Genomic DNA, 22,348 nt, shown 5'->3' with positions numbered 1-22,348 from the left:
AGACGAGACGCCTGCTCAGCTTAACCAGCGCTCAGGGTTTCTTCAGGAAATTGTCCAAATGCCAATCATCAGGTGTCAACCTTTCAAGGATCCGACGCCTTTGAGGCTGACGGGAATCAGAGACGTGGTGAAGATGAATTTTCACTGTCATGGTCCACGTAGTGGCGACAAATGGCTAGTTAAACTTGTTATGTGCTGTGACACAAGTTGATCGTGATTCTGTTTCCACGTTAGAGACACTGTAATGCTGTGATAAGAAGACTACACTTTGAATAATAAAAATGAAAAATAATAAACACGCACACACACACACACAGACTCAGAGGATAGGGAGAGAGAGAGCATAGAGAGTGATAGAGAGAAAAGGATGAGTCAAACCAAACCAGGAGGATCAGGAAACCATGACAGATACTTCTAGAGTATGATGTTTTTATGATTGATTGTGTTTATTATCCCCCTGTTACCTTACCCTGTGTTCTCAGGAGTGAAGAAACAGGTTGGGAGTGATAGTGGAAAAGAAGAGAGGAAAAAAGTGTGGTGTAAAGGAAAAGTATAAGGGAAAAATAGGCAAAAAGAAAGGGATAGAAAGGAGGAAAGAGACAGAGGAATGAAAACCCCAGAAATCCGTTATGAGCATGCACTAGGTGATGGGCAATGGTGAGGAAAGAAACCTCCATCAGTACCAGGCCATCTATCGCAACCGGTTGGGGGTTGAGGGGGAGAGAGGGAAAAGGGTGAAGAAGGGAGGGAGAGGGTTGTGGAGGTAGGTGAGAAAGGCAGAGAGGGTAATGGAGGGAGAGAGGAGGGGTGAAAAAAGGAGATGGGGAATAAGGTGGAGGAAGAGAAGGCAGCTTTTGTTCATGATTATGTGATGAAGCAGCAGAGGTCTTCTTCTGGAAAAACCTGAAGCACTTTTTTCTTCTTTTTCAGAAACTGTTCCTGGAGCTGTCAGGGTTTTTTTTTGCTTTTTTTTTTTTTTTTTTACTTAAACGATTGTTTCTGTGTTCAGCTCCTTGAATTTCTTGAACCTTTTGTCCAGTTCTTCAAATCTGGCTTTGTTTCAGTTCTTTGTATTTCTCCTCCTGAATTTTCTTTGCCTCATGCTTGTGTGTCTTCTTCTGTTATACTGTGCTGTGTTGTAACTCCTGATTTCTCTTCTACATTTCTTGAATCGTTCCTTTACTTTAAGCTAGAGTACTTGGAGCTGTTGTTTTTTTCCCCCCACAATTTCTTGGATCCTACACTGCATCTCTGCATATTTTCCCAGTTCCTCCTTTTCTTCTTTCCTTTTATTTTCCTGGGCTCCATGGTTTTTTTCCTTGACTTCATTATAAAAAAGTCTTTTTGTTCTCCAAGTATTGGAGAATAAGTTGGATCGCCCTCTGCATTTCTTCCTGTTGCTCTTTCTCTTTAAGCATTTTGGGATTCCTTGCCAGCGTGTCATCAAACATTACTTGCAGCGCTTGATGCTTTTTATCCACGTCTTGGAGCTTGCTCTGCATTTCTGTGCGCTGTGCAGTGCTTCGTCAAGTATTATTTGCAAGCTTTCATTATTTTCTCCGTATCTTGAATCTTGAACTGCAGCTCTTTGTGCATTTCTTCAATGTTGTAGAGCTTGTAGTGGAGTTGTCTGTTTTTAATAATCTCCTGTTTCTTGTCTTTAAACACTTTTACATTTCTTTCCAGTGCCTGTTGAAATGAAAAGGCTTTCCAACTGTACAACATTGATTGCCAAGAAGTAGAGCTGGGCGATATGAGATTTTTTCATATCACGATATGTTTTTTTCATTTCAGGCGACAACGATATCTATCACGATATAAGCCAAATAACTATATTTGTAAGATTTAAATGTGCTGTTGCTCACAAGTAAAATGTGAAATAATCAGCAGCTTGTTTTTATTTAAATATTTATTTCCCATAATAAGTTCAACAGGGTAGATGTACTTAAGTAACATGAGACTTTTTCAGATAAATAAAGGCAAATATTGCAAACTACACAAAAGGCAGCCGCTAAAGCGTTTAAGTTTCAAAATAGAACAAACGAAACAGACTAAATTGTCAATTCCACTTAGAAACAAAATATTAATTCTAAAAATAAATCTTAGTTTGTTTTACAGAAGAACAGACAAAACTGACTAACTTTTGTCAATATCAAATAAACTGAGAACTAAAAGGAAATTCTCAATCTCTCCTTGTTGTATAGCTTAGCTTTTCAAACAGTTTTAACAGTTACTTTAGTCTGACAAAAGCCGAATGACGAATTAGCGCTTCCAGTCAGAGACTGAGGCTACGTCCACACGTACACGGGTATTTTTGAAAACGGAGATTTTCCTTTTTCGTTTTAAAAAATAATCCCGTCCACACATAAAGGCAGAAATGAAGGAAAACGCTGCTATGAACGTGCCAAAGCAGCAGGTGGCGCTAGATTCCTAACCGTGCAGAAATGTTGGCCAATCAGAAGTCTAGAAGCCTCGGTGGGAAAAAGTAAACAAAGCTGGGGCATAGAAGCAGAACCGAGTCGTATGTGTGGAGGGACAGTAACTGTGTGTATATGTAAGCATTTAAACACTGCAGAGAGTAGAATTAACAGTAACAGTATTGTAGAAATTCATTTCACCGAAACAACAACGTGGCGCACAGTGTGACGCATGCACCAGTTTATTGTATTTCCAGACTTGCTTTCAGCACAATTTACAGTGCACACTACTCTGTTTTTTGTCAGACTTGAAATAGCCGAAATACCTTCCCACTACGGAACTTCTATGGCTCTTCCGTTCGACAATCTCTCCGGCATTGGAACCATCATCTGTTTACTCTTCGGTCACGCTCGGTTGATTTTTCTAGTCGGCACACTCATTTCCTCCATTACCCGCTGGCTGCTTCCCAAACAAACACACGTGCGACTTGGCACTTGTGCTGCAGTAACAAGTCACGCGACATGACGCTGCGGCTGTGATTGGTTCGGCTCTGCGCTACTTAATTTAGATTGGCTGACCTTTTTTTATTTTTTATTTTATTTTTTTAAGAGGACAAGAGCGGCGAGGTCTATCGCGATAGCTTAATTTCTCTATCGAGTAAAAGTTATATCGCGATACATATCGTTATCGTTCTATCGCCCAGCTCTACCAAGAAGCTTTGTTATCACACAGAAATTATTGCCCAAACAGAAATGTTCTTATTTTTTGTGCCTAGTTATTCTTTTTCCCCTTTCGTTCTGTGTCATTTATCCTCCCCTATCACCTCCTATGTCATGTTTTAGTGTTTTTTATTCAGATCTTCAGGTGTTTTCTCATATGGATCTGTTTTCTTAGTTTCTTTTTGTTTATTCATTTATGGTTTTAAACTTTTGTCTCTTGCATTTTGAGCCTTTTAGCTCTTATTGTGTTTGAGTTGTAGATACTCTGTGATTTGTGATAGTTTTCCCACTGATTTTTTTATACTGTATGGTTACTTCTGTGTTCATTTGTCATCCTCTCAGTTAGTTCCTTATTTACTTTGGTAGCTGACTCTCTTCTTGGCCTTGTTCTTAGTTATATTTGTTTCCTGTCTCATTATCTTGACCGTCTTTAGCAGATTACGTTTTGTTAGTCATTATTTTGCCATAGTAATCAAGCCAGGGGTTGTTTTTATAATCTATCTGTGAACTTTGTACTGGCTACAAAATTGATGTTTCTAACTGTCAAATTTTCTGCTTTTTTTCCTTTTCTTCTTTATCTCTTTTAGGAAAAACAAGCAGTCCTGCTAATGTTCCATCAACTGAGCTTCTGGCTCTAACCCCACCAGGTGGTCCTCAATTCAACATCATGTTGCACCTCACCCTGCTGCTCCATCTCCTGGTCCTTTCATGCAGCTGTTCGGGTATGAAGCACATTAAACTCAAAGAAAATAGTTAGACAAACAACCTCTGAGGTTAATTTGAATGACAGAAATCATACTTGACACTGGTGATATGCTGCATTTAGCTGAGCAGTTGCTCCCTGACAAGTTTCTTTTCAAACAGTAATGCAACATTCAAAAGGACTTTGCCATTTAGCTTTGCATTTACTCACATGCCCTTCAGCTTTTGAGTACTGCTGCGTAAAAACCTGGTTGTCGGGGATTCTTTTGGCAGTAGCAGTTTGTCAGTAAATAGTGTCTCATGCACACTTTGACAAGCGGTTCCAGCTACAAAGCGTAAAGGATAAAAATCATACAGGTGGCTGGCAGCACGCATAGTAGCACACTTGTCAAAACTGGATTGTCAGTGTGTCCATGAATGAAGAGCAAGAATGACAAAGTGTGAACGAGCTGCTAAATGCCAGCTCCAAAGGACATTATGAAAACTAACGATGCTGGCAGTCATGTGTGCTTCAAGAAATTTTTTTTATAAAAATGTAATTTTAATCAATCCAGTTAAGATGGATTTTGTTGTAATGCAGCAGAGAAATCTTAACAGGTTTAAGTAGTTACAGCGTAGCATAAATTCAAAGGATGGCAACAAGATGATAAAAAATGATACGTAGGCTATATCTGATAGGCCAAAGCTGGCAGTCGTGTGCCTCTGAGGGCAGCATGTGGCTGTGCAATCTGCTGTGTTGGAAAGAAAGCAAAGTAGACAGAAAACAGCAGGCCTGAAAATGACCTGTCTAAAAAGGAAACAACCTTCTCTTTGTCTCTGTGTCCCTATACCACAGGCAGTTCTCGCTTGTTTGAAATTTGATTTCACATGAGCTAAAAAATCAGAGCATGTGGACTGTGACTCTCTGGGCTCTACACATCTTTCTCAAAATCATTTTACTATGATGATCGTAGCGTATGTGCATGTGTCCTATCTCCTCCTTAACATGTGAGTCAATCTGAATGGAATGTTGCACCAACATTATCACACATGCAGCGCTTATTAACTAGGGGTGCAACGATACACAAAATTCATGGTTCGGTTCGGTTCGGTTCGATACTTTGGTGTCACGGTTCGATATTTTTTCGATACAAAAAATGTTCATGCCTTTTTAATTTGGCATGAACATGCCAATTTGTCATTTATTAAAATTATAAATATATATTTTAACTCAAAAGTACAGTTTTTAAATTTAATGTTGCTGCAACAACAAGCCCCCGCGCTTGGGGCTGGACGGCATCAACACGTTAACAAGCTAAGTGCGCTAACGCAGTAGTTCCCACCCATGTAATTGAGCATTGCGTGGCACATCCGACATACTGTTTTACTTTTGTCCATGACGCGCTTACCTTCAGGGTCATGCTTCACTTGAAAACCAAGATAGTTCCAAACGCCAGATCTGAATGAGGGTGGGGGAGGTTCAATTTCGGGTAGCGTTGAGGCAGTTGCCATGTTGCAACGAGCTTAGCTTCTGTCTTGCTAGCTTGCGCTGTGCTCAGTGGATCTGCACTCAACAGTGCAGCCTAGGCGGAGTAGTCAAACGCAGAACCACTGAACGCTTAACACAGACAGAATCGTCAGAAGAAAAGTTGATAAAATAAATAAAAAAATTTGTATTGTTCGATACATATGCGTACTGAACCAAAAGCAGTGTATCGAATGGTTCAATATTGACACAAGTATTGTTGCACCCCTATTATTGACGTCTATTTGCTTTTAAAAAAAACAAAACAACTTCACATATGGATATAGGGCTGTTCGATATAACGATATATATCGGATGAAGATATAAAAATGTCTATCGTTTAATTTTACGCTATCGTTTGTTTCGAGGTGTCGCAAAATAAACGTTTACGGCAATATTTTTTTCATTGTTTTGATGGTCACCGTAGTGGCTATATTAATTTCCTAAAGTTCTCTCTTTCTCTTATATTTAATATAACCACACTACGGACGGACAAGCGCCTGTTTTTATGCGTTGTCGTTAGCAACAAAGACGGTAAAACCACTGCGTGTCTGCTTGTTTATTTTCCACAAACCTTTCACAATAAAGCGCAAGATCCTGTTGAGATTTTTCAAAATAAACTGAATCACGTGAAAGAGTATGCAGAGTATCTACGGATGAGAAGCAAAAAATAGCCATCAGGTGCTAAAAAAATAAACCTTAGACTCAAACGTTAGAACAGGCTTTTCCCCGCAGCACGTCGTGTAATAAATACTCACAAAAGAAAACGGCGGCCTTTACAACTTATGTCTAAAAATATATCGTTTCATGCATCAGTTAAAACACTCGACTCCAGGTACACGACGCCCAGCTGGAAACAAGTCGAAGTTGAGCAAGTCGAGCTGCACGAGATTCACAGAATTTACAGAAAATGTTAAAGTTTTGTGATTTATATAGTTATCGGACGATAGATGTCTTATATCGGGATATGAGATTTTGGTCATATCGCACAGCCCTATATAGATAACATACATTAAAATTCTTTGGATTTTTATATTCATCATATACCCTGGCTCACAGGAGAGCAGCAATGTAGCAGAGAATTACTGTAAACCCTGAAGCATTTCAGTGTGATCAGTAAAATCTTGAAGTCATTTATAAAGCCAGTGATGAGAGTCTAAAACAGGGGTATTATCTTGTCTTTTGGTTTTTGTTTTGACGCCATTAGCTGTATTTTGTACCAGCTGCATGCATCGTACATGATTAACTAAAGTTCAAATCCAGGTATATGGCTGCTTCATCTAAGCAGACAACAGCCAAACAGCAGTCTCTGGTCTTTATTGTGGGTAGAGAACATTGGCTTGACATTTTAGTTTAGCCCCAACAAAGATTAATGTGACATTACTGCCATGACAGTTGGGCAAAAGTCAAGTACACACTAGCCTACAGCAGAAGTATAGGCAGTGAGTGTGTGCGTGTCTGTGATTCTGTGGTTCAGTTGGCCCATAATAAGACTTACACTGACACAAAAAGTATAAATGAAGTCTAAATATAGAACTGTGTTGAACACTTATGATAAATGTTTTAGTATCTGGTTGGTAGGACTGCTTTCTTCCATTCGGTTGTACTTTGTATTTCATATTTACAGAGCCGAGATTGTACGCTGGCTTGACTTGACATTCTTTTGTTAAATGTTCCAGGTGTGTCTGTCATTGGGGAGGTACCTGACTTTTATGGAGGTAAGTGTAATTATATGTCAAATATAATTATCAGCGTATATTGTGCTGGGATTCCCTTTAACAAAAACATTCATAAATGTCAGAGATCAAGTTTTGAGGTCACAGAAAAGGCCACAAGCTTATGTGTCATGTGTTATGTTTTCTGAATATCTTTTGACACTTGGCCATAGACATATTTCTTTTGCCAATGTGCCTTTGAATCTTTTTGAGCATTCTAGTAAATGGAGACGGGTTATCAAAAGCAGGAATGTACCAAAATTCAAAGGCTCGTTTCCATCTGATTTATATTTTCTAAACCAGAGACTGTCTGCTCTGGCAGGTCAGTGGAGTTGTGGCCTTCTTGACAGCCTCTGTTTTTAGTCAAGGCTATGTTACTAGACTTTTTGAGAAGGGTTTTGATTTCTTTTTGCATTAAAAGAAAATAGCTCTAACTCTTTACTGGCATTTGCCAAGTTTTCTATTTGCTGTCCCTTCCTACAGAAATAAAAACACTTTGGTTCTTTAATGTGTTTATTCCTGCAAGACGTCAGGATGCTGACCTCTGCTTCACCAAATTTTACACAGCTGCAGATGCAGCTGACATAGTTCACGAGGACACGTTATTTTAAAAAGTCTTCTGGTGAGCAGACACTTTTCACATAAAATACAACTGCCTTTAAGGGTTCAGCATAAAAACAATACAGTGTAACTATTATAAAGCATAGCTTTATTTATAATATAAATACAACTTCTTTTCATTGTTCTCCTTAATTACAGTAAACAGTTCTCAAGCTTTTGTGTTACGTTGATCAACTCATTATTGCAGATACTCTTAAAAGCCAAGAGAGGAAGTAAGTGTGCTACAAATGGGCTTTCACTGTTTTTTGTCCAACCCCTGCCAACTGAAGTGGTCAAACTACCAGAGAATTTCGCTTTCAGGATTCCCATTCAAGCAGTGACAGATGGCTCCCTTTCTCGTCCACAGTGGGATAGGGTTAATGAAAAAACCCAGACATAATGTTTTTTCCACTGTTTCTATTTCTGCATTTCTTCTTCTTTCAGATGTACATTAATTCTAATAGAGATGGTTTGGATCCAAGATGTTATGCATATGAACCTAGGCTGGTATTTAGAGCTAGGGACTGTATTTGAGCTGTCAGGCTTCACCGTGGTGCTATTTGGGGGTGATAGATGAGACAAAGAAGGGAAATAATGTGCATTTCGTCTTCATATATGTAGACGCACACATACACACACACACACACACACACACTGTAAATGTAAAAAAAAAAAGTCATATTTACATTTACATAATTGATTGAGACAGCCTACATATTTATATAGCTAGTTTACGAACCATTATACTTTATACTTACTGATAGTTTTGATTATTTGGTCCTAAGGTAGGTGAGGCTGTAATTTCTGTTTTTTGACTTACTATTCGCCCAGTGTGCTTGTCTCTAGGAGAAAAATAAAGGTGAAGCAGGCTGTCGGCAAGGGATTAATTGGTAGAAGGAAGGCTTGCTGATTTGTTGCTTAGAAACACATGATGCTGTTCGCAGGTTGAATTGTTGATGGCTCCAGTGAGCATCTTGTTTTTCTGTTGGTCACTTTTTGTTCTTGATGCTTTGCCATTGATTGTCTTTCACCTTTTCTTGAAGTATTGACCTTTTTTTTCTTATGTGTCCTTGTGGAGTATCACCTCCTGAACAAGCTGACATTATTTCTTCATGTTTACAGAAATAACAGAACATGATGTAGTTTGGGCTCTGCTGGCTGTTTTTTGATGCCCACATCAGTTGTTTTTAAGGTCACTCGGCACTGAAAGAAATGTGAGAAACTGCTGCTTAGGCTTGGTGATTTTGAACTCTTTGTCAAACCTGGATAAGGATGAAGGTGTAGTCATCGGTGTCGATAGCAAGTTTCTTAAAGGTCAGAACATCGTGTAGACAGCCTTCCAGCTGGGACACGCTGCAGAAGCAGGTTTTTTTTTCATATAACTGAACTGCTTATCATTCAGCTCGTAGCAGTGTTTATCCCCATCATCCTGCTGTTAAAGCTAAAGTAGAGCTCACCTAATGCCTGCCTCTTTAGTACCAAGTGCTCACCCATTGTCGGGCTGAACGATGGCTGTAAAAGTATTAAAATCTTAATGCTGCCTTTTTAAATCACTTCTCAGCTGGACACACACATACAGAGCAAACTTTTACAGCTGCAGACTAATACGGAGATTCCAGTCATCGAGCATTACACATCAATGCGTATAAAAGTGAAAATCTTTGGACTCAAGTTCAAAGATGTATATTATCTTCGATAGTTCTGCTCTATCAAACAATATTTTCTTTCGAGTGCAGTTGTAACAGCACAGCTGGTAACAAATTAAACATACCCTGCATGACTGACCCTGGCCGTACCCTGGGCCATACCTCTGTGAGTACTTTGGCCTGCAGTGAGGCAAGTTTTTTTTTTAAAAACATACGATTTTAAAAAGTAGGTTTTTCACTCCAGGGAGAGTTTGGTTTACCACCCTCGCTCATGATGTGGCTCGGGGGTTTGTGGGCAATTATTTTATTGCATTGTGCTTTTAGTGCCAGAAGGATACAATATGTTATCTGTCCCACTTGGACACTCACTTGGTCATGCAAACAAGCCATACTACAGATGTTGCTGTAAAGCACGGTTGTGATCAAAGTTAAATTCATTAGAGAATTACCTTCTTCTGGGATTTGGACTAATTATGTGATTACTGGGATACGACAGGAAAACTGCTTCAGAACATTGTTTTTTGCAGAATGGCAATGTGAGAAATGGCTGCAAATAAAATAAAGGCACTTAAAAGTGAAAAAACAAACAGATTTTGAATATATGTTTTATAATACTTCTAGCCAGCAAGTAATTGTGATTCAACTGAGATTATACCTAAAACCATAATGAATAATTGATGTCTCATTAGAAACCATTGCTATGAAAGATAACAGCCTCCTGAAATAACAAGCTTTGGTTTTTCAAATTCAAATGAGAGTCTAAGCTTACCTGCTGTTCGGCTGAATCAGACTGTCTGTGTCTGATAATGAAGCAGGTCCAGTGGAAGATCACTTCCAGCAGGCTCAGGAGACAGAGCGTTCCTGACTGTGTGTGTGCTTCTTCTCCTTTTGAACAGATGTGGCCTTTTCTTGAGACTTATTGTCCATGTTTCTTTCTTTCTTTGTGTGTTTTTGTGTGTAAGTAGGAGGTGGGATCACTCAGTTGACAACTGGGTAAATAATTACTTGCCAGCTAAACGGGAAGGCTCAGTACATCCAAGGCGAAGTAGTGCCAAAACGAGAACAGAAAGGGTTTTATGCAGGGAAAGAAGAGAACCTGTGAGATATACAGATTAGGAAAGAGAAGAATGAAATGGAGTGACTAGCGACAGTATCGTATTGTGTTTTGTTTTGAACTTCGCATATTAGACTCCTTTGAAATGAGGGCGCAAAGAGTTTAGGTGGGGAGCTGAGAAAAGACCTTTTTTTTGCACAACAGTGAACACAAAAGTATTAAGATGAACATACAGCACTTTAGAAAAATGAATTGATTATTAAAGTTATTATGATGCATTATAATTGGCAAGACACATTTTAATAGCAGTACATCCCGTATTTGATTCAGAGCCACAAATCCCACCTGTGATAATGGTGTCAGTGTGCTTCATCCTCTAGAAATCCTTAGATTTTGTGCAAATGGTGCATATTTGGGTTATATAAAACTGTCAAGACATGTCACTAAGAAAAAAACCAAAACAGAACATGTACTGAATAAAGCAACCTTAACAACCAGAAAGCTCAGAGACCCAAGTAGTTGTGGAAGTAAATCAAAGAAAAGGGGAGCAAACCGTGACAGCAGGATTTAGATTGGAAAGGTGGTGGAGGGACAGAGGCAATCCAGGGAGAGCTTGAGACAGAGAAAATGAAACGAGGCAGGGAGAATGTAAGAGGCCCGTGTGTGTCTCCAGGCTGTGGGTCTTGTGCGGCCTGTTTAACAGCCCCCTTCCACCATCTGCCACGTCCCCCATTACAGGAAAAGCATAGGAACGGCACCAGTGCTCATGTCTGAGTTACACTTCAGCTGCTATTTCAGCACTGCAGTGCAGCCTCAGTGACTCCCTTCCAACCTCCACAGTCTCGCATTTGCAGTATTTTTTCATGACACCGATGCAGCACAGCCTAAGCCTAGCAGTAGAAAAGGGTCAGTAGATTCCCTTTACTCTACTGAATCTTATGTTTCTTTCATGTTTTCTGTTTCTTTCATTTCTTTTTTCACCTCTCTTGTTCCCAGAACATAGATCCTCACTTAATTTGCCTTCCATCAGCCCCACAATGGCCCATTTATTATATGTGTAATTTCTCTCTCAGTGGTAATTCAGAGTCCTTGGGATTTACATCAATGTCAAGTACTTGCACATGGTTGGCTGCTGTAGTGTGAGTGGGAGATGATCCTGTCTCTTAATGTCTTAATTGTTGCCTTCTGGTTGGCTGCGGAGGGTATAGCTAACTTGCAAATGTGGTTATAATTCTGCCTTCCTGCTTTTTTCTGTTCGTGACAGTCGAGGCAGAAGAATATGCATCTAATTTACTGGTTAAACTGCATGATCCGTTTTGGATATTCCTTGAAAATAGCCAGCAATCACATATTTGACTGCTGGAATGTGTACAGCTCTCGTTCTATTTTGTTGTCACGCTACACAAATATACCCGACTGCTTTTGTGATGTAAATTACGGATAGAAGGATCCTATAAATATAATGGTCCTTTGTTTGGGTTTCTAAAGGTCGCAGAGTCTGTCGATGTGACATTTTCAGAGTGAGCAAATCTGTAAGTACTGCCCTGGATCGAAGAGGCGCAGGATATCGCCGTCTGAAAGAGCCGGCCTCTCCCCATTGAGGTGTCAGCTGTGCTCTCTTAGAACTCAGAGACGCGAGGGAATAACACACATGTGCGCGCCCGCACATTTGTATTGCCGCAGTCACCTACACACGCTCTTGATCTGAGAGAATAATCAGCATTTGGGAACATTTCGCCTCATTGCTTATTCATAGCCTGGCATTGTGTTTATGTCTTATTCATGCCTTTGCTCGTGATGTCTGTCTGTTTTAATGAGTAATTGGGGCTAATTACGTGTGCCTGACGATGCTTTAAAAGGAAGCTTGAACCAAGAAACGCGTTTTCATCGAGGAGAGCGCTGAATCTGAAATTTCCTGTGCTGCGCTTCTCCGCAGCGCCGAGGATGACACATGCGGTATGAAGCAGGTTTGGATTATGCTAAGTAAAGTTGGCATTTCCACTTGGAGGATTTGTATTAGTGTGGAACAATAACATATCCACTGGCAACTGATAAATGCGTCACTCTGGTTTGGCACCTGACTGAGCACATCTCTGCCATAATTAGTGTGAGTTTGTGGTTTGGAATAAAACAGAGGCTTATTACCCTGTGTCGATGCCTGAAAGAGAGTTTGTGCGGACTCAAGAATTAGATTAGTTACAGCTACAACTGGGATTTATCTAAACCCGGCGTCTAAGCTAGAGGTGTGCATGTCTGTGAAAAACGCAAATCAGGCTGACATATTAAATGGCAGGTCCTCACAGAGGCAATCTCACAATCTAGTCAGCATGTTGTTTTTGTTGTTGTTGTTTATTTGTATCTTTTCTTGTGTTATTTCTGAACCCAGTTCTCTTGTTTTTGATTAAACTGCCCCACAGCTGACAAATGGGAGACAAATGTGATGCTCTTGAAACTTGATTTCACTTCTCTGTAAGACTGCTCTTAGTTATTAACCCTTGGTCTTGTTTGTTTGTTGCCTGCAGATGAAGTCACAGGTTACGGACCAGTGTTTGAGGAGCAGCCGGTGGATACCATCTACCCTGAGGAGTCACCCGAGGCCAAAATTACCATGAACTGCCGGGCTAGAGCCAATCCACCTGCCACATACAAGTAACATATGCTCCGCATATACACTACATGCTGTGCATGTTATGTGCCTCTCACCTCTCACAATCCCTCAGACTGTTTTCGGACCTGCTGTCAAACTGCGTGCTCACAAAGATGTTACCTTAATGGTGATGAACAAATAAAATTCTGAAGCAGATTTAGCAAAAATAACTTTTTTTTTTCATTTAATTTTTTTGGACTCAAAATTTAAAGTGTTTTAGATCATCTGTTTCAATTTAGTCGCAAATACATGTAAATTAGATTGCTCTGCATCCCTTAAATCGGTTTCACTGTCAAGGAGCCCAGAATTAGATGTCAGAGGGGAAGGAATTAGCTTTGACCGCAGCTGGCATTGAGTGTTTAAGAGGGTTCATTTATAGTGCACTCTCTTCTGCCTTTCAAAGCATTAAAATTTGTCATTTTTTAATAGAGAAGCCCTCAGTTTATGAAATCTGGTAAACTTACGGTAAAAGATCAGCTTTAGTGCAGTCACTTGTCAGACTTTGTAATGTATGTCAGTGCTTCAGATAAGTTATCTGCTCGTGTTATTCGATGTAAAATCAACTAGAAACAACAAGAAAAAGAACGCGACTCTGACTCCTTTCAAACAGGGCGGCTGTGCTAACCCTGATCGTTTGTGTTGCAGGTGGAAGCTGGACGGCATGGAAATTGACTTGGATGCAGGGGGTAGTCACTACAGTTTAGTAGGAGGAAACTTGGTCATCAGCAAGCCTGATAAGACTGAACATGTGGGTCAATACTCCTGTTTGGCTACCAACACGTATGGCACGGTCGTAAGCAGAGAGGCCTCTGTCCAGTTTGGATGTAAGCTTTCCATTTACAGTCTGATGTGTAAAGCATCTCCTATTTTTAACAGCGCTGCCTTGCTGTACTTTCATGCATATTATGCAAACTGAAATGACAAGGACAACTGGGACAAATCAAATTCAGTATGACAAATATAATTTGTGAAATGCTAATGCACTCAGAGATCACAACTCATTTCCAAAAGAATCGTTGATCTTTATACAAAACTTACACCGTAAGTGTCGTTTTGCAGAGATCTTTAAAACATGTGATGACGGGATGTGATTATTTTCTCTCCCCTTCTCAGATCTCGATCTTTTCTCATCGGAGGAGAGGTCGTCAGTGTATGTCAAAGAGGGACAGGGGGCCGTGTTGCTCTGCGCTCCCCCACCGCATTATCCAGGTACAACATGTGAAGCCTTAGCCTGCTGTTGCTGGATGTTCCTAAAAAGAATGAGCCCTAATATTTTGCAGCATTAACATCTAGTTAATTACAGAAGACCGTAAACAATATAGACTAGAACATAATCCCTTCACAAAAACCCGAAAGAAATCTGAACCCACAAAACTCTGGGACCAAGACAAGTCGTATGGAAAATGAACAAACTTGCTTGCATTGCTTTAAGTTTTACTCTGGTCCTTGACACAGCGACTCAGTCATGTTAAATAATTGTGACCATTCATGCACATATCCTCACTGCTGTTTTCATGAACTTGGTGAACTGAAATGAATTAATCAGATATTTTGTACACTGTTGTTAAGGACATGGTTAGCTTCTTAGCTATTAAGATAAAGAGATTGTTGTCTTCACAAGTTTACCAGATCATTCAGAGTGCCCTTGCTTCACATCCAGCCTCCTTCACTGTTTCAAAAGCAGTGGATAAGCCCAGACTCTTGACTGACAGGTGCCTTTTGCTGTTCCTCTTTCTGTTCAGCCGAGCTGTCATTCCGCTGGATCCTCAATGAATTCCCGACCTTCATCATACCGGACAAGCGACGTTTTGTCTCCCAGATAACAGGCAACCTCTATATCTCTAAGGTGGACTCCTCGGACAGAGGAAATTACTCCTGCATCGCCTCAAGCCCGTCTATTTCCAAGAGTGTCTTCTCCAACTACATCCCCCTCGAGCCTCAGACTGAACGTTAGTACCCCGGTTTCTACTTCTTGTTGTCTATTTGTTGTTGCTTTTGACTCTGATTGTTGCTAAAGTAGTAGTAACAGACTTTTGGGTTCTGCAGCTTAACAGAAAGCACAAATAGAAAATGGAATACAAAATTATAAAAAAGGTTCCAAGAATTCATGCGTAAAATACTGTGTTTAATACCAATTTATGCTTGCAATGCACAGCAATTATGTCAGTAAAACGGAGGGATTCAACAGGGATTAAATATGTGTCTACTATAAATGCCACACTTCCTCAGATGTGGTTTCCTGTATTAATTCTCACATTATTTTGCCAGTGAGGTGTGATTATAGGGCAGGACCTCAAGTGTTAAGAGATGCTTGAAGACAGGAAGTGACTAAAATGCTGCGTCGGCTGCAATTCTTTCCTCCTGTCCCTACTGTAGCACTGTGTTTAATGACAGCGTTGCTTGCTCTAAATGCATTAAGGTCATGTCCCTGGTATTGACTTTTTAAATTAAATTTACAGAACTAAATGAACTCAGTAGTAGACTGACACATGATGCTTGTTTTGAGACAGAGCCAGCCGGCTACAGAGGACAAGAGGAAACATAAACTGTGCCAAAACGAAGGACAGAAACTAAAGAGATGTATGTGCTCTTATTTATTTAGGCCGTATGTTTCTGAACAGCTTGAAGTAATGGGTTCAAAAACCAAACTAAGCAATGTTAACATTTTTCCTTAAGGGGTTTCCAAGAATCCATTAGACGTTTACTTTCATCGCTGTCAAACTCTGAGCTAGTTTTACTTGTGGCAAGCATGTGTTGAATAGTAGAACACAAGCTAGAAGGATTTGTTCCATCAAGGGGGCCGGGGACAGAGCTGAGCAGTTGTTTGGGCTCTCTCAGGCATACATGTATTATGCCGTGTCTTCTGGGTATGATGTTACATTATTTACCTCTATCTAATTTTTTGTGTGTGTGTGTGTGTGTGTGTGTGTGTGTGTGTGTGTGTGTGTGTGTGTGTGTGTGTGTGTGTGTGTGTGTATTTGTCCAGGTTTTATGAATGTGTATACAGAATTTTATACATTCTGTTAATGTGTTTAAGCATGTAAACATGAGTCATGCTTAGGGCTCTAAATAAAGCTTTTATTACATTCTATAGGCATTTCTTTCACTTTAATGCTCTGAGTATATGATTTCACTGTGTCCCATGTGTGTTCATCAGTCAGCAACGGCATTGTTGTTGCTTATATCTTGTGTTTTAACCACCTGATTACTGATTGCTATAGAACAGTGGTTAAACTTAAAGTAACTCAGTTGATAAAGAAACAGCAGAGTGGATGAGACATTCAGAAATCCAGGGCCCTGGATCTAGTCCTGGACCCGAGTTTTTAAACTGCAAATTACAAGTAAGGATACCGAGTAGGAACAGATTAATACTTCTTTGTAAGATTAAAAAAAATGACAAAATTACATTCACAGAAACAAATAACCTAATCACACACACAGTATGGGATATAAGAGTTCCATATATACGCATTATGGTGAATCTGGTGTGAGATTTTCAAAGAAAACCTTGAGAACAAACACAAAATTATTTTAAAGTATTTGTTTTGTTAGCATCTATAAACTGGGTTAAGAATCAGAACACATCATAACTTGTTGCTCTTCCACTCAGGTCCTATCAGGAAATACCCGGCTGACCTAAGAGTCAAGTTCCCTGACACCACTGCTTTGGTGGGGCAGAATGTCACCCTGGAGTGCTTTGCTTTGGGGAAGTAAGTAAGAGAGAATATGGGTAAACAAAAAATGCTAGATTGTAGAATTTCACACTAGCCAGCTATGTAGAGGTAATCCGCAATAAAAATGACTCTTAAAGGAAAGTTTAAGTGAATATGAACTCAGTTTCAGAGGCTGTTCTGCTCCGTTTACAATGAAATCAGATCCAAACATATCATTCTGTGAGCTCTCAAAGTTCTACAGCTGCTGACAAATGCTCATGAAGTCACATGATTTACAACCCATGTTTCAGAATGATAAGTATAGTGGAGCATGCAACAAGCGTTACAACTTATGCCTGCTCGTGCATTATTTTCCCCTGTGTGCCCTTTTCAGTCCTGTCCCTGAGATCCGCTGGAAGAAGATAGACGGACATCTGCCGTCAAACCACGAGGTGCATATGACGGGGACTCAACTGCATCTGTACAACGTGCAATTTGAAGACGGTGGCACCTATAAGTGTGAGGCGATAAACTCGAAAGGAAAGGACTACCACACCGCTCGCGTGTCTGTGGAAGGTAATTTGAAATTTTCTTGTCTTAACTTATACTGTAGTTTTCCAAAATCTTTATCAGTTGTATTAAATCTCTCCTAGGTGTGCTTTATGGGATAAACTCGTCAGCACTGCTATTATTAGCACTGTCACCAGACAGGGTAAATCTTAAGATTTTCCTCAAACCCCTTATCTAAATGTTCTCACTTGCAGCTTTTCCAGAGTGGGTGGAGCACATCCGTAGCACTGAAATAGACCTCAGGAGCGACTACACCATGTCCTGCAAAGCCAGTGGCAAGCCTAATCCACACATCCGCTGGCTGAAAAATGGAGAACCGGTATTATTCAGACTCATAGATTGTTATTGTCTTGTAACTGTGAATGCAAATGAGCTATGACTCTAAAATGCTCAGAGCCCTCTCGGTGGCTGTCTAGATCTCGTCTCTGTTCGGTATGCAGCCAAGGGTTGTTACAGGAGCACAGCAGAGACAGGAAGCTGGCACTGTGGGTAGACATGGTGTCAGGAGAGTTCAATAAAAAGCACCTTTTGTTTTTGAGCAGGTGCCAGCATGTGTTGTGTAATGCTCCATAGAAGCAACTGTCATCAGGCTCGAAAATGCTCTAGAGAGCAGCCAGTGACAGAAACGTGGGGGAGGTTGCTGGATGTATCATTATGCATTAATGAAATCCTCTGCCAGGCAGCTGAACTGCAGTAGCCATCATGTCAGCCATCATCACTTTAATTATGGCCATTTGCTTTGTAACAGAACTCAAACATTATGGGAAAAGATGCTTTATTTTGTTTTACTTTGCACTCCACAGGTTGACAGGAAAGAGATGAGATTCAGCAGCTTGACATTTGATGATTCAGGGATGTACCAGTGCATAGCAGAAAATCGTCACGGAGTCATTTATGCCAGCGCAGAGTTGCGTGTCTTTGGTGAGTCAAACAACTATCACAACACCCACGGCTGTGTCACGTTTCACGCTAACTAATAGATGCTTATTATGACATGGTGACTGTGCTTAGCCAGAATATGTGTATATATATATATATATATATATATATATATATATATATATATATATATATATATATATATATATGCGTGCGTTCCTGTGTTTAATCTCCGCTCTACCATGTTTGAGATGAATAACCGACACTGTCACTCCTCAGACTGTGCTCCCACATTTGAACACAACCCAGTGAAAAGAGTGCTGGCAGCCAAAAATGGCCGGGTGGTGATTGAGTGTCGACCCAGAGCGGCCCCAAAGCCCGCCTTCTCCTGGAGCAAAGACACTGAGCTGCTTTCCAACTCTACCAGGTGAACAGTCTCTTTCTGTTTGCCTCGAATCTGTGAATATTTTATACATTTGTATTCATTCTCAAAGGCTGGTTTACCAGAGAGTTCCTTTGTTGTTTTAATTCCAATATTCATCAACCATAAACTGTTTTCAGTGACTGCCTGACACATCCGGGTTACATTTATCCATGGGGAAGTATTTGGGAATAAAATGTCATTTGGTGCTGACTTAGTTGTGAAAAATGTACACTGGCTTGATTTTGGGGATCTAAATAATCTCTAGATCTTCTAAACCGACTAAATACTGTCCACAGAAAAATTCTTTCGTCTTGTTGTTTGTCAGCTTTGCCATCACCAGTGGCTAACATTAAGCTCATTCTCAAGATTAGTGTGGCCGGCCTGGTGTGTAAAACCCTGTGTTGTGCTCCTCACTGGCAAAACAAGCCTAATCTGTAAGCTCTGAGACCCCCAACAACTTTTCTCCCACCCTAAATACTTCAGAGTGGGACTCACTTGAAGGAGGAGCAGGAGGGAAGTTATTGTGGAACATATGCATCCTAATACTCTGGGTGGGGGCAGAGTGGCAAGGCTGGCAGGCTGTCTCTCATGCACTTATATGAAAAAAAAAAATGAATCAAACACTGCTGCCTTGCTGTTAGTACAAGCTTCCAAAAGTTCTCCTCCTTTCTTTTTCCCTTGGCAAACTCAATATCCATTAAGGAACTGACACATATTCTGAGTACTTTCATATTTTTTTAATAGTCCACATATCCCTGGACTACACACTGGGCTACTGACCTTCATATTGTGCTAATAATTTTACACTGCATAATGCTTTCTCCTGAGTGTGTGAACTATTACTTCTGGTTTCTCCACAGGGTGTTCATCTGGGAGGATGGAAGCCTGGAGATCCTCAATGTGACACGAGCAGACGAAGGCAGATACACCTGCTTTGCAGAGAATGACCGGGGCAAGGCCAATAGCACCGGCGACCTGTTGGTTATGGGCAAGTTCCAGCTGAAGAACAATGTTTAATGCTTCTCTTTGTATCCCTGATGTTTCCAGGACAGCTGTGACTTGCTTTGACTGATGTCAACCTTAGCTGGCAATCATTCCTGCCACTCTCAGTCCCACCAAGCAGTAGCGACCTCCAAATGTCTGCTATCGTTGAGTTATGGCCCTCTTTGCAGGCTGATAGCAAGCTTTCGTGGGACATTCAGTCGTTACCCAAGGGCAATGACACGAGGTTGCTTCTTTAGATTCAGCTTAGCCCCCACACGTTTCAGTGAAAAAGAAGAAGAATAAACTGGGATTGTCTGATAGAATTAAGAAAAAAAAATCCCCAGAGACTGATATGAGCTTTGTTTTCCTTGTTGTTTGTTTTCTTTAGATATGCAGTCAGAGCTGTCAAGCTTTTTATTCTGTGTTTTTACACTTAGCTCGGTTGGTATGGATGTGCAGCTCTTTTCTGCCCTCTTCTGGCTATTTTTGATATTTCAGAGTTCTCGCTTTTTTTTTTTTACACCCCAATCAAATACTCTACAGTTGATCATCTTTGAACTGTTTAAGTCTATTTTTTTATATAAGGAATCTGCTCTTTCTTTGATTTTCATTTAATCAAATTACCCACGAGTTAAATAACTGACTCTTTTTTATAATCCCTGAGACCTGTTTATCTTCCTGTTTTTCCCCACAGACTCTACGAAGATCACCTTGGCACCATCTAATACTGACGTTAAACTGGGAGAGAATACCTCGATGCAGTGCGCAGCATCACACGATCAGTCTCTAGATATCACCTTCATCTGGTCCCTAGATGGCCGAGTCATTGACCTGCACATAGACAGCCAACATTACGAACGCACCACAGTGAGACATCATGTTGTTCCATTTATTGTTTTTGAATAACCCAGGTTTGGCCACAATTGAAAACTGAAAAAAATCCCCTTGACCTAGAGTTCACGCACATCCTAAGCATATCTGAGGTCAGGTTGATGCAATACGTGGAATACCTGGTATGGAAAAGTACAGTCGGATATAAATGAACATGACTCTAAAATTCATTTCACATACCTTCCTAGGCGGGAATAGCGCACAGTATATCTGTTTAATGGCAATTTCTGCTAACATCTGTTACTGTTGACATGACCCGCTCTCTCTCTCTGCCTCTTAAAGGCACTAACCATAAGCTAGTGGTTAGCTTTTCTCATTTGTCACTCCGCCTGCTAGGCAAACACTATTATGACTGTGATTGATGACATCCTGATTTTTGCATGCAGGGATGATTTTCCCCTCGTAAAAACAGGGTTCAGTTCCATTTGATACTGTTTGTGTGGCATTAGCAAGACTGCTAGTTTGATGTATTTTTAAAGTTGAATCTCATATTCAGTCAGAACGTTGACTGTTCAGTGTGCTGAGCTCGACATTTGTGAATGCGAAAAGAGGCTTTGTTTAACTCCCTGCCCAATTCACCTCGATTGCTTCAGTTACTAGACTGATACTAATGTGCCATTTATCCATATTTTATGATGTTTGTCAGGCTGATGCATAGTGTATACTTCTTCTAAACTTAAGCATTGTCTCTTGTGTTGTTTTGATCAGAATGGAAGCTCGAATGGCGAGCTGCTCATCAAGAATGTTCAGCTGAAACATGCGGGACAGTACACCTGCACCGCACAGACCCCTGTGGACAATATCACTGCTTCTGCCCACCTGGTTGTCAGGGGTGAGTCAAGAGTCATGTATGTAAAATGTCTCAAAGCATTCAGCTAACTAAACAAACACATAATGTATAGTATCTATGAAAGACAGATTTGTTTTGTTATTTCACATGATATTTATGTAATTTTTCTGCACAATTCTCACAGTCTTAGTGTGTGTGGGCCTCCGTTGGCAAACAGTCACATACTCCCATGCACTAATCAGGATTAAGTTACATTACAACATGTTACCTAAAGTCAAATGGCAGCTGGTGCATTTTTACGCACTGTCAATCACATCTGACAAAATAAGCCTGCAGGGCCCTGTCGAAAAAGATTAGCTCATGTTTTTGAGTCTTAAACTCCTATGTTTAATGGTTGTTGCTCATTTATGTATGTTTAATATTACAGGAAAAATTAGCATCCAAATATTTTGCTGCCTTGATCATGCAGACATTGTCAAAATAAAGCAGAAGCTTAAATGACAAAAAACCACACAATTCAAACAAAAGTAGAAAAAAACCCTGGTTCCTTCTGCTAAATTTCAATGTTCCCAGGCTCTTGTTGTTAGACCTTTAACATGCAGGTAAAAAGTGCACATATGTTAAAAGAACGAGGCTCAAAGACAGTACAAGTACTGCATTTTGTGCAGCGCATGTTTAAAGAGAAGTAAATCTCTCCCGAGCAACCAGACCGTAGAACTTTTTTTGCCAGATAATCTGTCAAACCCAAGACTGCATGCTAACAAAAGTGAGGGAGAAAATGTTTGAAAAAGCCGATGAAGGAAATGCCTTGTGTCCTCAAGCATAAGACAGAACACTTAAGCTTCTACTGGTTCCACCCTGAAAAGGTCAGACTAACTTAGTCAGATACCAAGTGGCATTAGCATTTCTGCTATGGGACAAGTATAAATGCTGGTGGCTTGCCTCAAGATGGCATTGCTTGGCTGCACGGTGGCACACTGCTGGTCATATTTATCCGAAACAAATTGCTATGTCCACCCAGTCCCAAGTAAGATGAATTGTTTTATAGGAAAGTTTGTGCTTGTTGCTATGGTTGCACAGACAAAGTAAAAATTTGACCTAAAAAGCAATGTTTTTAGTACAGTGCCAGCTCTGACCTGTTTATATTCCAAG

At 40.3% G+C, this 22,348-nt stretch overlaps 1 protein-coding gene across 4 annotated transcripts in view; it reads left to right on the top strand.

Annotated features, from left to right (window-relative positions):
• cntn1a (contactin 1a) overlaps positions 1-22,348 on the top strand; it is a 61,408-nt gene that overhangs the window by 29,510 nt on the left and 9,550 nt on the right. For all 4 annotated transcript variants that reach the window (XM_026175390.1, XM_026175387.1, XM_026175389.1 and 1 more), the window contains 14 exons: positions 3,725-3,859; positions 7,023-7,061; positions 12,881-13,007; positions 13,651-13,829; positions 14,119-14,214; positions 14,748-14,954; positions 16,616-16,715; positions 17,053-17,234; positions 17,423-17,547; positions 18,032-18,149; positions 18,387-18,534; positions 19,392-19,519; positions 20,210-20,382; positions 21,115-21,238. In XM_026175390.1, the coding sequence (XP_026031175.1) occupies positions 3,805-3,859; positions 7,023-7,061; positions 12,881-13,007; positions 13,651-13,829; positions 14,119-14,214; positions 14,748-14,954; positions 16,616-16,715; positions 17,053-17,234; positions 17,423-17,547; positions 18,032-18,149; positions 18,387-18,534; positions 19,392-19,519; positions 20,210-20,382; positions 21,115-21,238 (1,801 nt within the window). In that variant the 5' untranslated portion in view covers positions 3,725-3,804. The remainder of the gene's footprint in view (positions 1-3,724; positions 3,860-7,022; positions 7,062-12,880; positions 13,008-13,650; positions 13,830-14,118; positions 14,215-14,747; positions 14,955-16,615; positions 16,716-17,052; positions 17,235-17,422; positions 17,548-18,031; positions 18,150-18,386; positions 18,535-19,391; positions 19,520-20,209; positions 20,383-21,114; positions 21,239-22,348) is intronic.

The sequence above is a fragment of the Astatotilapia calliptera genome, chromosome 7 (assembly GCF_900246225.1).
Source record: "Astatotilapia calliptera chromosome 7, fAstCal1.2, whole genome shotgun sequence".
NCBI classification, from domain to species: Eukaryota; Metazoa; Chordata; class Actinopteri; order Cichliformes; family Cichlidae; genus Astatotilapia; species Astatotilapia calliptera.
This window is presented reverse-complemented; position numbering and strand designations above follow the sequence as displayed.